The 17,618-nt window shown below is 68.9% G+C and overlaps 1 protein-coding gene across 1 annotated transcript in view; it reads right to left on the minus strand.

The window, feature by feature from the left end:
- Window positions 1-17,618, minus strand: part of NAV1 (neuron navigator 1) — a 132,738-nt gene that overhangs the window by 40,688 nt on the left and 74,432 nt on the right. Inside the window, exons 5-6 of the mRNA XM_054576510.1 lie at window positions 13,426-13,528; window positions 10,258-10,605 (exon numbers count right to left, since the gene is read on the minus strand). Of these exons, the coding sequence (XP_054432485.1) occupies window positions 10,258-10,605; window positions 13,426-13,528 (451 nt within the window). The remainder of the gene's footprint in view (window positions 1-10,257; window positions 10,606-13,425; window positions 13,529-17,618) is intronic.

The following is a 17,618-nucleotide window of genomic DNA, read 5'->3' on the forward strand; positions in this document are numbered from 1 at the left end:
GGAATGACCCGACCACACTGCTAACCCCGCCCCGCTGTGACCCCACGGAGCCTCGGGGAGCCCCCCGTGCGACCCCGACAGAAACACCCACAGAACCGCCTGGCGGGCACTTTCATACCCGGGACCTCGCTGCCCAGCAGCCGGGGCACCCAGGCAGGTGCTTAGGGCGTCGAGGCGCAGGAAAGGTGAGAAGCGGCGCCGGTCTCCCCTGGAGTGCCTTGCATCTCAGGGACGCCGCGCTGTCAAGGGCTCCTTGCGCGGACCCTGGCGGGCTTCTCGGGCCCCGGACCTGGCCCGGCTGCCCCTCTCCTCACACCCTCCAGGCCCCTCCCCCTGAGGACACGCCAGGTGGCCTGGAACGGACTCCGTCACGCGGGCAGAGACCCAGGAAACGGCTTCCGAGACCATGTGGCTCAATGCACCCATTTTCTCAGAGGGGCTCAGGGCTCAGAGAGGGCGAAGGGGCGGGGCAGGGCGGCGCTGTCTGCCCCGGTCGGTGCCACCGCCTCCCCCGGGCGGCCCGGGGCGCGGGCCGAAGGCTTGGAGGGTCGGCTTCACACCCCGGATGGCGCACAGTAGGCGCACGGTGCGCTGCCCCAGCGCGGCCCAACCCAGCTGCGATGGCCCTGGGAGCGAGCGGGCCAGCTGGAAGACGGGTGGCTCCAGCTGGTGCTGCTCCGCAAATATTTATACGACCTCGGAGGAGACCGCCTCCTGCGCCTCCTGCGCCCCCCACAGCGGGGACAGGCCGCGGCCTCCCGGGCTCACAGAGAGCGCGCTACTGTTCCCGCGCCCTCGCTGGGGGTCCCCCCTCCAGCGGCCAAGGCACGGGACAGACGGGACGCTGGGGACGGGACAGGGAAGAGGCTGCCTCTCCCACACGGTCGGGGCCCCTCGGCTGGCCTCCCGGGGCTGTGTGCGTGAGCGTGCATGCGTGTCATGGGCACGCACGTACACGTGTGTCTGTAATCGCACCGCTCAGGCCCGAGGCTGGCAGCCACGGTTCCAGAGCCGCCTGCGCCCCCGCGGCCCCCCTCACCGAGCCGCACCTCCGACCTCTGCAGAGGAGCGGAGGGACAGCCCCCGCGGTTTCGGTGTGAGAAGGGCCGTGACCCTCCCGTCGCCCAAGGTCCGCAGGCCCCTTCCCAGCCGCTGCGCCGGCACCGCTCTGGTTGAGCACTGTGGTCTCGGAGGCGACGGCGCGTCTCCTCTCCACGCTCCCGGCCTCTCTCCGGTCCCCAGGTCTCTCGTCCCTGGCGCGGCCTGGCAGACCCTCCGCAAACCTCTCGGCGGCCAGCCCTCCTCTCCCTGGAGCCGGCCCCCGGCTCCCCCGACTCAGCAGCAGAGCCCGAGCCCTCGTCCAAGACCCCCGGCTACCTCCGGACTCTCTTCTGCCGCTGTCCCCTGTGGCTCTGCTGCAGCCACGCTGGCCGCCCGCAGGGCCCTGCGCACGTGCCGTCCCCGGCTCAGGGCCGCCTCCTCGGACCCCGCTGCCCTGAGCCCCTGCCTGTCACGCTGCCCTGCCCCCGCCTGGTTTTCCCACAGCACCGCCTACGCTCCCGAGCGACTCCTTCACCATCTCGTTATCGTACATGAGTTTAAAAATGATGTCTCTTTTTTCACCCTGCTGTGTCCCCAGATGTCGGGGGTAGTGGCTTCTCCACACATATTTATTGACCCTGTGAGTAAACATCACGAAGACGACGTTCTCGTCCTCGTTCCCTTCAGACAACGACACGAAGCACCAAGAGGCTGAGCAAGGGGCAAACCGAGAGCGAAACCCAGGGGACCCGACTCCACAATGTCCCGCTGACGTTGCTGGCTCGCCTCCCAAGAGCAGGACGCTACCCGCGGGGACTGGCGGGGACAGAGACGGAGCGGCTGCCGCCTGCGCACCTCAGGGCACCCGCTCCGGGCTGGAGCCTCAGGCACGGAGCACCCTGCCCTGGGGAAATCCAGGAAGCAAGGGTCCTCTGAGGCAGGTCGCTCCACCCGGGCGTCTGGCGGCCCCCCAGCCCCTCTGCAGGGGCTCAAACAGAAAGGGACGGTGACAGCTGGGTGATAAGCTCTGTCCCTTCCCTCCAGTAACACTCGGCACGATGTCAGCAGCCCGGGGCACCCCACCGCCTGAGCCGGTCCAGTGGCCCTGCCACTCCCGGACGGGCCCTGTCAGCGAGCCCCCGGGGGCAGGGACAGAAGCCAGGCGCTGGGCAGAGCAAGGTGACACTGGGAGAGGTGACAACGAGAAGAGGGGCTGGGAGAGGGTGAGAAGTCAGGAAACAAAGGCGGCCATCCGCCCCCGCCTCCCCGGCTGGAGATGCCCCCCCGGGACGAAGGGGCAAGAGCCACGGCACCAGAGAGACCCCACTCAGTACAAGCCAGCAGGCTGGCAAGGACGACTGGCCCTGCCCTGGGGTCATTTGCCTCGGCCTGGAGGGCCCCCCACCGCCCCCTCGGCCTGCATGGAGGCTGCGCGCCTCCTGCCCTCGCGCCCGGCGTCCCCTGCCCCGCACCAGCGGCTCCAGTGCACACAGCCGCTTTGTGACCGGCTGCCGCTCACGCCGGCTTCGGATGGGTCTCCCAGAGTCTGTCTCTCACCCCGCTCCACAGCGCCCGCCACGCGTGAGCTGGCAGTGCCCACGGCGCAGGCCCCCCGCCCCCCGCCCCGCCTCTGCGAGACCCTGGCCGCACGCTCAGTGAGCCACGAACGTCGCTCGGGTGGCTCCGTGCTGTGGGTCTCTGGGCCCGACTCTTTCTGCCTCTTCAAATGCTGACCGTCGCGCGTCCGCCCATGCGTGGCACATCACGTCTTTAACACCTAGGGGAGCAGGCCACCCCCCAGCTCTTGCGGCGCCCCACACGCAGCTCCGTGGGCAAGTCCCCCGCCTGGCCTGCTGCTCGGCCAGGGACGTCTGGGTGCCCAGGGGCTGGGGTGGCCCCTCGTGCTCGACCAGGGACCGCGGGGCCTTGGAGCAGGGTCCCTGCGACTGGCACTCACAGAGGCTTGGCGGGGCCGGGGGCGGGGCGCCTGCTGCCCGGGGCTCCGCGGCTGCTCGTGGCCTCCCAAGCCAGGCCCTGTCCTGGACGATGGAGGGCCACCCAGGGCGCTCCTGGAGCGCTCGCTGACACTGCTCAGCACTCGGTCCCCAGCGGGGCCATAGACTCCGTGTCGGGGGGAGGTCGAGAAAAAACAGCGTCACTGTCCTGGGGAAGCTCCGAGTCTGCGGGACAGAGTGTGGTCCCTGCCCCTGACACACTCCCAGGCCCAGGGACACAAGGGCCATAGGCAGAGGGGGTGGCTGCGGGGGGCACCGTGGGGCCGCGCGCGACCGAGGCCTGGGTTCCGTCCCTGAGACGCCACTTTTAAGAGACGGGATCCTGGCAAGCAGTTAAGCCGGCTTCCAGCGTCCTCATCCGGTTCACGGTGCTGTTCAGGCTGAAGGAGACGCCGCCACGTCAGGGTTCTGTGAACCGTGCGTGCACGCTCATCGGAGAACTGTGCAATCGTGAGCCCTACAGTGCGAATGACAGACGCTGGAGATCGGGCCGCGGTCGTCCACTGCGGGGCGCACGGCGGAGGGCTTCCTGGAGGAAGGGGGCGGAGCAAAGGCCAACGGGGGGGGGGGGGGGTTTGAGCGTGACCACGGGGCAGGAAAGCTCCGGTCGAAAGCCTTCGGGGCTGACACGGGTGTGGTTTTCCAGGAGCCAACCAACAGGAGGGAGGCAGCGTTTCCTTCCTCAGCCTCTGCCGCGTGCCTCGCATATTAACACACGCCTGGGGTAGACAGCACACATGCTATAGCGTGCGATCAGCAATCCCGGTCTCACATTGCTGCTGCCGCCAGAACGGGCACGGCCCTCCCGAAGCCCCGGAGCTGGGGTCTGCACCCCGGCAGCTCACGCTTCCAAACCTGTAACATCAGCTCTTCCGGGTGCCACGCGAGCCCAGCCGGCTGATCGCAGGGCGCGAGCCGTGCGGGGGGCCCGCAGCGAAGGAGGGGAACGGGGGGGCGGGGGAGATGGGCGGGCGGGTGCGGCTGGCGGGAAAAGCCAAGCCCGTCTTCACAGCCTCCTCGCCCCCGTCCCCACCGTCAACCAAACTGCATGTCGTCAAACACGGTGCAAACCCCGCAGCTCCACTGCAGGGTACTAGGGCATGGGGGGGCGGGGTGGGGGCGGCGGCAGCCTGCAGCAGTTGCCATGGCAACTAGCATGCGTCGGGCGGCCCCTCCGGAGTACCTGGCTTATCCCCGCTCCACGGCCCGGCGGGGTGTGCACCGACGATGCGGACGTGGCGATGCAGGCGAGCCCCGCGCAGCCCGTGGGCCCTGTCCCGGCCCCCGCCCGCCCATCAGACGCGGGAGCCTGACCCCACGCCACCCCCACCCCCGGCTTCCCTCTTCCCAACTGATGCTGCTTGTGTCCCGCCTACGTCCCCTCTGCAGCCTCGGTCCCCGTGGGTGCCAACACAGCGCCCCTGCGGGCCTCAGGCGCGCACCCTGAGGCCTGTCTCCCCCTGCAGCAGCCAGGACCCATGGGAGACAGACACCCATGCCTCCCTGTCCTCTGGGCTCTGTGAAACACCCCCAAAATCCCTGAGCCACTGCACGTGAACTTGCTCCTCCCTGGGGTCCTCCCTGCAACTCACGTCCCGCCTTCCTGCCAGGGCTTCCTGCCGCCGCCTCCCAAACAAAGCCCCGCCCAGGACACGTTTCACGTGTGACGACGGTCGCGTCCGAGTGAGGGGCGGACAGTCAGTCCCGTTACCTGGGGGGGATGGGGAGGAGGCCAGCTCACCCGTGGACGCTGCGTGCGGCTGGCTCAGCCGCCCCCACGGCCGGGTGCCGGCCACGGGCGGGCCGCAGGAGGGCACTGCGCGGGCAGACGCCCCGGGGGCAGAATGTGGCCGGTTTGCAGGGCAAACCACCCAGGAGGCCCTCCCAGGGAGGCCCGGGGACACCAAGGGCAACGCCAAGGCTAACGCACGCGGTGACGCTGGGAGCGGCGGGGGCGCGGCCAGCAGGCGGCCTGTGACCGGACGGCTGACGTGCGGCCGCGCTTGTGACGCACACACCGCACGTGAGCTGACTGAGCCCTCACGCCTGCCTCCCCGCGCGGCTGGCCGAGGGCCCTGCAGCGGAGGCCGACGAGGCGCTCGCCCGCCCTCGCCACCAGCGCGGGGAGCCGGGGCTCGGCCCGGGGCGGTCCGGCCGCAGGGGGCTGCTTCTGCTCCTCACAGATCGGGCGCGGCTGGAGGGCAGAAACCGTGTCCTCCCTGAACGTGAATGCAGCGCCCCCGCCCAGGGTGGCTGCCCTCCGCGCCAGCCTGATGTTCCACGGGCCACAGCCAGACCTGGTCCAGCCGCCCACTGGGTGGGCCGCCTAAGGGGCTTCCGGGAAACAGAAGCCAAAGGCGGAGGAAAAAGACAGCCCTTCTCCCTGCTCGTCTCAACCCAGAGGGTCCTCTCCTCGTAAAACCGACAAACCCAGGGCCCATGCGAGGGGACGCCCATGGCCGAAGGCGGGTGGGGTGCGGGGTCGGACCTCTGCGCCCTGGGCCGTGGCGGCCGGCTCTGTCGCGGGAGGCTGGGCAGTGTCTCTTTAAGGCTCAGCTCACTGCTCCTGGGCGCACACAGTCAGCCTGGGAGAAGGCAGGGGCCTCCGGTTTATTTTATTTGACATTTTTCAACGTCAGGGCACTTCAGAGCCAAGCAGGAAACAAATCCCATCTGCTCCCGGGCCCCCACGCGCAGTTCAAGAGGACAGGCTGCGGGGGGCGGGGGCGCGGAGGGCGCGGAGCCCTGGAACACGCAGCCCCATGCGGGCCCGCGGCCCGGCACACACCCACGGAGCCCTTCTAAGCTGCGGCCCCGGGCTCGGCCGAGGGTCCTGGGGCCCTTGGCGTGGGGCCCTGGACTGGAGTCCCGCCAGGGCCGCCAGGCACATGACCGTGTACCAGGGGAGTGGCTGCCCCCGGAGGTGTGAGAGCTGCCAGCGCTCGGCAGGCGCCGCCTGGGACCCCTGCCGCCTCCGCTGCGAGGCTGGGGCACAGCGGCCCAGACGGCCATTCACACAGGTGGGAACAGACTCACTGGGAGACCAGTCCAGGTCAGAGTGGGGAGGGAACGCAGGGGGCCTGGCCGACCTTCCCCCCGGGCACACGTGGCCCTGAACCCCGTGCCTGCACCCGACTCGGCGAGGGCCACCCTCCCCCCGCCCGGGGAGCTGGGACGAGGGGACAGATGGCCGCGCACCTTATCTTCTTATTCGATTAAATTCCAGGCCTTCCTATTTTTAGAGAAAGAAATTCCTTTTCTCTTTTCAAGAGCAAAAAAGGTCCCGAGCTGTCACCCAGGACAGTCAGCAGCCAACTTGGAGTTGTTGTCTACGGAGTCTGATGTGGACGTCGCCGCGGGGCAGTGTCCGGCGGTGCTCGGTCGAGGTGCCGGATTGTAAGAGGGTCACGGACAACTTGAGAGCCTCCAGGGGGGTGACCAGGACAAGCAGGGAAAACACGATCATTGAAAAACATACTAAAATAAACTGGGGGCTTCGGGCAGGGGGCGGTCCAGAGAAGAGAACAGAGCATGAGGAAAACGTCGACGTATCTGAGGGAGGATGTACGCTTACTCTATTTTCCCCCAGGTGACAAAATTTGAAATCACCAATGTGCAGAAGTGACAGTGAAGCAGACTTCAGGTGACTATTAAAAAACTTCCTTATAATTTATTCTCTTTGAAACGGAGCCTGCTCCCCGACACAGTGCCTAGGCAGGCACAGGCTGCCGGGGCAGCTGCAGGGACGCGGCAGAGCAGGTCCTTGTGCTTCACGGGAGGATGGAGCAGCCCACAGTGCCTGCGCTTTGGGAGGCCGCGGCTTCCGGGGCAGCCCAGAGCCCCCCGGGGTAGGCCCGAGACGAGATTTGGAACTTGCGTTTTTGAAAAGCCCCGTCAGCGATAAAACCCTCAGAAGAAAACACAGGGGGCATCGGGTTGGGCAGCGACTTCTTGGCTATGACACAGGCAACGGATAAGTCAAACTCCACCAAAACAAAAACCCTTTGCGCCTCCGAGGACACTATCAACAGAATGAACCGGCGACCTACAGGCTGAAAGGGGACGTTGGCCAATTATGTATCTGACAAAGGATTTGTATCCAGAATATATAAAGAACACGTAGAATTAAACAACAAAACTACCCAATTTAAAAAAACAACCTGCAAAGGACTTGCATAGACATTTCCCCCTTAGAAGGGAAGCAAGTGGCCAATAAGCACACGAGAACACGCTCAGCGAGACCAGTCGCAGGGAACGCAAAGCAAAACCCCCGTGAGAAGCCACCTGCGCCCGTTAGGCTGGCCGCCGCTCGGCAAAGAAAACGCCAGGCGTCCCGGTGAGACACCAGAGCCCTGGGGCACGGGCGGCCGGCACGTCCTGTCGCAGGGACGCGCTGCTTCCTCTCGACACGGGAAGTGGAACCGCCGCGGGATGCTGTCATCCCGCCTCGAAGGAACCGAAACCAAGGACTCGAACACGTGTGGGCATCCACGTTCCCAGCCACCGGCAGGCGGACACCCCCGGTGGGGCGAGCCGAGGGGTCCCGCCCCCTGCAGCGGCGCTCGGCCACAAGGCGGGAGGATGTGCTGGCACCTGCTACCGTGCGGCAGGCCCTCGAGGCCGCGGTGCTCCGTGACACGCGGTGGTCACACGGGGAAGGAGGCGGGCAGCCTGGTCCCTCTCAGACGAGGCACAGGGGGTCCCTAGAAGCGCAGAGGCAGGAGGGAGGGGTGGGCGGGGCGGGGTGCCGAATGGGGGCACGTCGGTTGGTCTCGACGGCGGGGCTGGTCCTGGGGCAGCAGGGGCGCTGGCGGCGGCTCGGCGGCGAGAACGGGCCCGATGCCCCGCGCGACACCCGGAACGTGGTGCCCACGTCGGCCGCCCGTAACCAGCGCCTCTCAGCGCCGCCCTCACGCGGCACCGTTTTTGAAGTGTGCGACTGTCTTGGCGGTGGCGGCAGCTGCCTCCTCCCGTGGGGAGAAGAGCGAGCCTCCTCGGCGCCCACACGGGTTGGACCGAAGGTCCACGGGGAGGGCCCCCGGGGGGACCCCCACCGGTCACCGAGGGCGCAGAGCACCCCTCGGATCGGGGGCCCAAGGAGGGTCGTGGCACCTGGGGGGAGGGGGGCCCAGAGGCCTCTGCTGGGAGCTCCGGGAGGCGGGGAGGTGAGGCGCGGTGGCCACAGGGCCGCTGGACGGGGAGTGACTGAGCGGCGGGAGGGGAGGCGTGGCAGCAAAACCCGCTTTCTTAGGAGCAGGACGTTTTCTAAACTAAAACCCTGCGTGGCCCGCGCAGGGGGGCAGGAGGGCCAAGGTGAGGTTGAGCGACGCGGCCCAGGGCGCCGTTCCCGCCAGGAGGGGCTGGGGTCAGGGCCGCCGGTGACCAGGAAACAGGACGGAGGGGTGGCTGCTCACGGGGAGCACCCAGGGGCCCCCCACTCTGAATTCCGCAGCACACGGGAGGCTGCGTGGGTGCCTCACTGTCCTGCGGTGACGCTCACACGGAGAAGCCGGTCATGGGTCCAGCGTTGCTGCTCATCGACCACGAGAACGATGTGCAGCCTCCTGGGAACCAGCCCTGCCACCCGGTCGGTCCCCTCAGGGACACGCCAGGGCAGCGCCGATCTGGGCTCCTCGGGCCCACGGCTGGGGGTGCAGGGGGCCCCGCTTTCTCCACTGACTCAGGTGCATGCACAGAGTCCCAAGGGAGCAGGGCGGGGAAAGGGTGCAGGGCGTGGGGGGGGGCCCGTGCGGTCAGACGGCGCACGGGAGGGCGAGCCCGGGCCCCGGGGGGCGGCGCCCCTGCCTCCCTCGGGCGCTTCAGGAGACCACCAGGAACAGCGGCCAGAGCAGTGACGGCTAGCCTGTGGTGACCTTTGCCACGAGCCGGGAACTCTTCCACGCGAAGGAACCCGTTGAACCCTCACACCCGCCCTGAGACGCGTTCCACCGCCACCCACATGCCGCCCGGAGAGGGGAGCCGACCAGCCCCAGCGCCCACCAACGTCCGGCCGAGTCCAAGGACAGGATCCTCTGCCCCCAACCCCTGGGGACTGTCTGCCTGGCTACTGGGCGAGCGGGGTAGGGGCGGGGGTCTGGTTCCCCCCGGCGCCTGGGCGACTTCAGGAGCAGCGACCGGGCTGGGAGGTCCCAGCAGCTAAGGGGCTTCCCGGGGAGAGCCGGCCAGACTCCAGAGCACAGGCGGAGCCGGGCGGCTCCGCGGCGGCCCCAGCTGCAGGCTGGCGCGCTCAGCAAGGGGCTGGGCCCTGGGATTTGCAGGCGGTAAACAACCCCCCTGGTGCGTCAGCTGTTTTGCTCCAGAGCGGCCTCCTCCGCCGCCGGATGGGCCCCGCCAGGTCCCTCCTGGTGCAGCCCGGGCGGGAGCGGTGGGTGGCCTGAGCTCACTCAGGTCCTCCACTCTCTCCAAGTGGGAGGCTTTCCTGGGGAGAGGTCGCCCCTGCCGCTACCCGTGTGGTCCCTTGGAGGGTGGAAACAGGGCCCTCTGAGGTGCCCGAGGAGCTTCCAGAACCCTCTGCAGAACCCGGGCGGCCTGGCCGGCCCCTCGTCCTTCGCAGCCTCCCCGCTGTCACCCACATCGCGCCCAAGTTGCTCCACAAACCCCACCCTGTGAACTGGGGCGGGAAGAACAAGGAGACGCGGACCGCGCAGGGCAGGGCGAGGGCAGAGAGCGGGGCACAGGACCGGCAGAGGTCGGCAGAGGAGCGAAACGGAGCCGCCAGGACCGGGGCCGCGGGGAACACGGGGGCGGGGGTGGGGGCGCCGGGCCCGGGGGAGGCGGTACCGCGACTGCTGCCGCCGCCGCGCCGACCCCGCTCACGGGGTCACCCACACGCTTCCACTTTCCCTCCTCAGCAGCCTCTCCAGACAGACAGATACGGTCCCATCACCCTCCTGGCACAAATGGGGAAGCAGCTGAGGTCACCCGAGGTCTGCGCACTTTCTCCAGGGCCCCTCCTACCAGCCCGGTGGGGGTCAAGCACCAGGGAACGGACACAAGCCACCGAATGACAGCCCCGGGGGCCAATGAGAAGAGGCGCCAGCCCCCAATCCCCGCCCCCAGCCGCAGGCCCTGCGCCTCACGCCGAGGCCAGAAGGACCACGTGCGGCTCAGGGGCCATAGCAGCCGAGCCCCACGGGCCTGTCCACCGCCCCGCCCACCCGCGGGCAGGGCCCGCCCTCACCCGGTGGTGATGTCGTCGTCCTCCGTCATGGTCTTGCCCATGAGGTCGCTGTCGCTCATGTAGCCGGACTTGAGGTCCGCGTCGTCGGCGTCCAGGCGGGAGATGTGGCCGAGCTTGCTGGGGCTGCGCATGGGCATGGTGTGCGAGTAGCGGGCCCGCTCCCCGTGCGCCAGCCAGGCGGGCGGCCCCTCCGAGCGGCAGCTCCCGCCCACCGAGGGCGCGTCGCCCGCCTGCAGCCGCGGGCTGGCCTGGCCGTAGCGCCAGGACAGAGGGGAGGAGCGGTTGGAGAGGCTGGACACGCTGCGCGGGTTGGCGTCGTCGCTGTCGTAGCAGGTCATCTCCAGGGAGCTGGTGGGGGCGGGGTGTGGGGTTACTCTGGGCACCGGGGCTGCGCCCTGCCCGCCTGCCCAGGCTGCCTCCTCCAGGAGGCCCTCGGATTGCTCCTTAGACCCGGCCCAGGCCGCCTCCTCCAGGAGGCCCTCGGATTGCTCCTTAGACCCGGCCCAGGCCGCCTCCTCCAGGAGGCCCTCGGATTGCTCCTTAGACCCGGCCCAGGCCGCCTCCTCCAGGAGGCCTCCCGCCATGTGTGTTAGTCCTGTCACTTGTTATCTCAGGCTCGCAGAGGAAATGGGTTTCAGTGCCGGGAAGGCAGCCGCGCACCACTAATGGCGCAGGCTCTGTAATGCGAGCTGACTGCCGTTTGCTAGTAAGTGCACCGAGGACGGTGATTTCCTCAGCGGTGACGCGAGGACAACAGCTAACGGCTACTTCTCAGGGCTCCCGGCTCCCACGCGTGAAGCCCCGGCACAGCGCCGGGGCACAGCTGTGCTCAGGGAGCGGGGAGGGGCCAGGGGGACCTGCTGGGGGGCGGGCGCTGGCCACCTGAGTCTCAGGACCTGTCATCTCTCTGTCCACCTCCTTCCCGCTGATGAGCGGAAGGCCAGGTCCTTCCCAATCGGGATGGCGCAGGCCGGAGTGGGGAACGGAGCGCAGACAACGCCTGGGGCCCTCAGACCCGGGGCAGCCGACGGGGCCTCACCAGAGGACTACTTAAGTGGACAAGGCAGGGCAGAGGCGGCGGCGGCGGGCGAAGGCGGAGGTCCGGGGTGCCAGGCCTCAGGCCCGGAGGCCCGTGAGGTTAGCAGGGGACGGTGTCCTGAGCATAGGGGCAGGGCAAGGACAGCTGAGGGAGAGGCGGTGTGTGTGGCTGGTCTACATGGCGCTGATAAAACAGGCGGGGGGCGGGGGCTGTGCCGAGCCGAGCGCCGGCCCCGTGGCCGACGCCTGCCCGCCGGTCGGGCCCTGGCCCGGAGCACCTCCCCCGCACGTGCCCGCCCCCACGCCCCGCGCGCCGGGGCAGGGGAGGCTCTGTCTGCGGGCCCAGCCCTGCACCCAGGCCCCCATCTGGGACGCACACCGTGCAGGGAGCCGTGTGCCGGGGCAGAGGGCGGGCGTTTCATTTCCTCCCCAGGCCAGCACCCCGCCGACCCGACGCTCCCCTTGCTGGGGAAGCAGGGTGGGGACAGAAGTTTCTGGAAGGAACTGAATCCTGTGCGAGCCTGTGAGCTCCGGGCCAAGGGCGACCTTGCGGACGCTCGCCGGGCTGGGGGCCCCTCAGACACGGAGCCCGAGGGTGCTCGGTGGGTGGGGGCACTGCACGGTCCCGAGCCCGCAGGGCGCAGACCAGCCCGCGTCGGCCCGCGACCCAGCTGACCCTCCCAGGACACCCCTGCTCTGCCCCGGGACTGGGGCTCGCCCCATGCATGCCCAGGGCGAGGGACAGGAGGCACTCAAGAGAGTCGAAGCCAGATAAACGCTCAGGAGAACCGCCGTCTCCGCCATCCCCGCCTGGGGGAGGAGCGCGGAAGCCTGGGCCCAGGGCAGGAGCAGCCCTCGGTCTCTGTAAACAAAGCCAGGGTCAGGCTTTCGGTTCCCTTTCCCCTAAAAGGAGACAGAAGCCAGAGGCCCGAGGCGCCCCCCGCCCCCCCCAGTGCCTGCCTGCGGTCACGCGGCTCGGCTGGTCATGCGGCTCGGCAGGACTTGGGGCGCTGGCCGCTCAGAGCCGGGGGCCCAGGAGCCTGCAGCCAGCCGCGCCCCTGCCCTCTCCCCGGGGTGAGTCACTCGGGGCGTGACCCTCTTGGCGGCTAAGTGCTTTCTGCAGACCTCGGCAGGGGCCGGGAGCAGCGGTGCTGGGCGCTGACCCAGCAGCTTCCCTGGATGGGGAAGGGGATGTTCCGGCCGCTCCCAGAGGGTCTCCTGCGGGCCTGGGCAGGGGTGGCCCCCGAGGGTAGGGGCTCTGACGTACGATGGACACCACGGCAGGTGCCGGGGAGACAAGGGCCGAGGAGGAGGACGGGGAGGACGAGGGGGAGTGCGGGGGGCAAGGGTGGTCCTGGGAAGGAGGACTAGAGCCGATGCGTGAGGCCCAGCGTCGATTTAGTTCCACTTCCGAGTCGTGGCAATCCCACAGCGGGCTGCGACTGTTGAGAGGTGGTAAGTTCTCCGTCGCCGGAGGTATGTAAATGTACTCTGGCTATCACTTGGCCACACACTTGGGCTCACAAAGTCCTCTCCCCATTGTCCCTGTGTCCCAATTCCACTCTCAGTCTGCAGCCCCAGGAGATGGGGAGGAGCCGATTTGCAGGCCAGCCGGGGAGGCCGCCAGTCCCCGCCCCCGCCACGACGTCCTGTGTCCCAGCCCCAGGATTTCCCAATCCTGGCTCGTGCCCCACCCTCCCTGCCGAGCGCGGCCAGGCCCTCTGTCCCCCTGGGAGCCACAGCATGAGCTCATCTGGGCAGCCCGCGGAGGAGGGCAGCGGGAACTCTGAGTCACGCGGCTGCGGCCAGGACGCCCTGCAGGGGGTGTGTGGAGGGCGATGCCTAGGCCGCTGGAGGCCGCGAGGCCCCTGGGTGGGCGCGGGGTCTGGGTGACGCCGCGCGGACCCCCCGAGCCGCAGGGTAAAGAGCCGAGAGGGAGCCTGACCACAGCGAGCAAAGACCCTGGGAGCGGGGAGGGCGCATCCCGGACTCCTGGCGTGAGGGAGACTTCGGAGCAGGGACGGGGAGCACTGGGCAACACCTCGTGACCTGTGAGGGGAGGTCAAGGGGAAGCGAGTCTGGGGACCCTGGGCCTTGGGGAACGGAGGCGGGCGGGACCCCGCAGCGCACCTGTGAGTCACCTGGGACCCCCTCAGGCTGGACATGGTCTCCTCCAGGTTCTGCCGAAGGTCTAGCACGTTCTGCACCGTCCTCTTCCGCTGGGACTCCGGGTCTGCGAAGGAGAAGGGAGGCAGGGGGTGAGCGGTGGGCTCCCTGCGGGGCCCTGGGGTCGGGAGGGCCGAGACGGGCCGTCTCCCGGGGCGGGGGCTGGGGCAGGCCGGTCCCCGCCTTGCAGGCCTCCCACAGCCGCAGACACGGGCCCTCGACCATCCTGAAGTCTTAGGCGTGGAGAAGGGCCCTGGGGCCTGCAGGGTCTACGTCCTCCTCCCAGGCCTCCCAGGGACCGCCCCTGCCGCCGCTTCGCTCTGGGGGGCCCCTGCTCCCCACAGCAGAGGTCCCGGGCCCGGTTTCCCGGGGGCGGGGCCCGCGGGAGCCCTATCTCCAGGGACGTGCTGGTAGAAGTTTGGCAACGGGCGCCTGGAGGCTGGGGCGCCTGGTGTGGGGCGCCTGCTGGTCTCTGTGGTGTGAATACAGCCACGGCTGCTTTTAAGCTGCTGACACGGTGGCAGAGTCGACGGAGGGGCGCTAGCAGCCTGACCCTGGGAGCTGGTGGGGCGGCTGGGGCACGGCCCACCCCGGGGTCCCTAAGCGGGGTGGCCGTGGGGGAGGCCGGGCGGCGCACAGCCACCTTCTGGACCCGCACAGACGCCTGCTCGGGGCCCCGCCCTCAGATCCTGACGACCCGTCCCTCCATCGACCTTGGCTGGGACGCAGGCATCCGCTGGGTCGGAGGAGGGCCCACCCCCGAGACGGGAACGCAGCTGCCCCCGCTCCGGACCGAGTGGAGCCTGGGCTCAGGGGCCCGAGCAAGGCTCCCCGTGTGGCTGTCAGGCCCCCGCCGCCGGCGCTGGGCGGCCTGGGTGCGGCAGGGCGCAGCGGGTGGGGGCTAAGATGCAGGGGACCCGACTTGTCCGTCCTGTGCTCATCTTTGGCTCTGGGACCCACGTCACCGAACGGAAGCGAGTTCCCAGAGCCTCCTTGAGACACAGCGCCCGGGGCCCCACAGTGAGGAGCAGGCCAGCAGCCCTGACCCGGTCGTCTCCCCTGAAACCAAACTGCCCGCCCAGCGCCCCAGCCCCCACCACTCAGCGGGAGAATGAGGCTCCTTGGCTGCCAAGCGGAGCGCGTCTGGATCCCTTCGAGAGGCGTTTCCCCCCAAACCAGGCTTGGGCCGGCGGGCAGGGAGCCAGGCGGCCCCTCTTCCGGGAACCTGCCGCCCGCCCAGCCTGGCCGCGCCATGCCATGCACCCAGGCCCCCGAGCCGGGGGCTGGGAGAAGGGACCACGGCAGGCCTCTGCGCAGGGCCTGGGCTGCCGCCGGCCCCACGTCGCTTCTGTGGCCACGGTGCCTATTCATCCTGGCACGTGTTGCCTTGTGAGCGGCCCCATGGCTTTGACTGACAGCTTGGCAGGCGCGCGGACGCTCAGAAAGTTCACGCGTGTATTTCTAAAGCTGGGTTCTCCAATGCCGTTCCGGGGACCAAGAGCGCGGTGCCGGGGCGGGGGCGCGGGGCTCTGGGCCAGGGCCAGGCCGCCTGGGCGTCTGGCGGGGGCGAGGGGAAGGCCCGGACGGCGGCCCCGTGAGGAGGCGACCGGGAGCCACCGGAGACAAACAGTGGGTGGCCTCTGCGCGCGCCAGCGATGGCACGCAGTAGGTGCTCAGCGCACTTGCTCCCACAATTAAACACACACACACGGGTGGGTGGACACAGGCCCCGGTCGGAAGGTGTCTTTTTTAAGGGAAAACCAGTAACACTCAGTGGCCAGCCTTGGGCGGGTCGCCCGGGGTTTCCCCGGACACCGAAGGGTCGTGGCAGGAAGAGAGACGCCTCCTCACTCTCAGGAAGCAGAGCCGGCGCCCTCTTTCCCACCTTGCTTCCTTCCAGGAGCCCCGCCCCCGGCCCTGCCTCATTTCCATGTCTGCAGAGCCCTGAAGGCCAAGAGCCCGAGCCGCGGAGTCCAGGGACAGAGCCTGGCGGGCAGGGGGGCCGCCCGGAGGGGCCTGTGCCCCGCAGTGCCCTCTGGTGGCCGCCGTGGGCATGCCGCCCTGTTTCTCCAGGACCCCTCTCAGGGCGGGTCTGCTGCGGTGCGGGGGGGGGGGGGGTCCCCGAGAAGCTCGGAGATGAGAGGACTGACATGAACGTGACAGAACGGCCCTGGAGCCCCACAGGCTGCAGGCGCTTCGCCGAGATCGGGGGACAGCCCGACGTTCACGCCCACGACCCCAAGACAAACCTGCACTTGCAGCTTAAGAGCGTAAGCGGCGTTTGCAAAAGAATTCACCCCGCCCTTCCCCAACCTAAAAGCTCTTACGTGTATGTGAGTACGTGCGTGCGAGTGTGTGTACGTGTGTGAACAGGAGCGGCTCCACCCCAGCGTCGCCATGGTGACTCGCAGTTGCCACGGCAGCCGCACAGCAGGCCCTGGGCATCGGCAGGGCCGGCGTCTTTCTGCCCGCACGCTGCTGCCACTTGAGAGCACCCGTCCGACGCAAGCCTGGGGACAGGGACCGGCAGCCGAGTGCACCGGACAGGCAGCTGCAGTCCCCCCCACCCCCCGCCCCCAGCGTCAGGCACTCGCAGGCGAGCGCTTCCGCAGACGGGCGCGGAGGAACGCGCGCCGACATGCCTCCCACGGTGCTGGCGACGGCGGAGACCCGAGCGGAGGGCGATTCGGCTGCAGCAGGGCGGCCCCGGGGGCCCGGGGGTGTGAACGGGGCGCTCCTGTCCGCGCTGAGCGCAGAGCAGGCCTCCCCGCAGGCAGGGCCACGAGCGCGCCGGCCGGCTCCGAGAGGCAGGACGGGGCCGTCGCGGCTCCGGGTGGGAGAGACCCGAGCCCAGGTCCCAGCAGCCCTGCCCTGCCCGCCTGGCCTTGCACAAGGCGTCTCCCCTCCGTGCCGTGGGGAGAGAGGCGGGGTCCGCCTGGAGGGGCTGCTGGGACGATTGAGAAGCAGATTCGCGCGAAGGGCGTAGCCCGCGGCCTGCACATAGTAGGTGCCCCACAAAGGGCAGCTCGTGTCTGTCAGAGGGCGGGGCGCAGTGGGCACACCCGCCGGTGCCATCCCCGCCGGGCACGGCTCAGCAGGACCCTGCCTTCTCCGCTGGGACCGCACACCGGCTGGGAGAGGGCGGTCCTCACACTCGGAGGGAGGGGGCAGGCGAAGCAGCGACAGACCTCGTCCGGAGCCACCAGGCCCGACCCCTCTGTGCTGACGTCACACCTTCAGCCGGGCCCCTTGCGGGAGTCTCAGCTGCGAGGACGCTGGGCCTCTGGGGCTCCTCTGGCCACCAGCCTAAAGCAGACGTGGCTGCCTCCACCGGAGGGTCGCAAGCCCAACAGATCGGGGACACGCGGGATGGAGGAGGGGCTCGAGCGGACCCGGCGCCCAGCGGCGAGTTTCCCCAAGTTCTGCACAACTTTAATTATCCGCTGACAATTAAGTCAACTTCGGTAACTGCCTGCTGAACTGTTAATTACTTCCACCCACGTTTCAGAGCCCACGTCTGCGGCTCTACCCAGGGCAGGGCCACCGAGGACTGGGTTTGCGCCAACAGCCAGGCTGGCTTTTGCCGTGAAAGGCCAAGCTGGGGACCAGCAGGAGGACCACAGGGGGTCAAGGAGGGACACTTCCAAGTGCTGGCATTTCAGAGCTCGAAAGAATCGCCTTTCTCACTTCGCACATGGCGGGACACACGTACCGCCCGGGCTGCAGAGGGCAGGCTCACCGGCGTCACCCAGGCGTGACTGGGGCCGGGTCTCCCGGCCGAGGCTCTGGGTCTCAGCCGACGACCTCGCGCACACATCTCTCCGCCCCCCAGCAAAGGACAGCAGCGTCTCCCCACAACAATCCACCCCCCACCCGCCCCTTGGCTCCCTGTCTGATGGCCCCAGGAGCCCTGGGAAGTCGGCAGGTGGGCGGCCGTGCGAGGTGCACCCACTTCACGGAGCCCGCCGGCGGGCGCCGCCCCCTCTGTTACTAACCCTATCACTTCCCTCATCCCCCCACACAGTCACAATATTGTTGGGGCGGTTGTCACCGAAACCTGCGGCGTGACAAATTGCATGCTTCTCGTTGTTGAAATCTCCTGCTCCCCCGAGAAGCTCCCGGAAGTTTCTATCCTTGTCTAAGGAGCCCTCCCGCCC

This window comes from Pteronotus mesoamericanus, unplaced genomic scaffold (assembly GCF_021234165.1).
Source record: "Pteronotus mesoamericanus isolate MK-2021 breed Mesoamerican mustached bat unplaced genomic scaffold, CSHL_Meso_final contig_347, whole genome shotgun sequence".
NCBI lineage: Eukaryota > Metazoa > Chordata > Mammalia > Chiroptera > Mormoopidae > Pteronotus > Pteronotus mesoamericanus.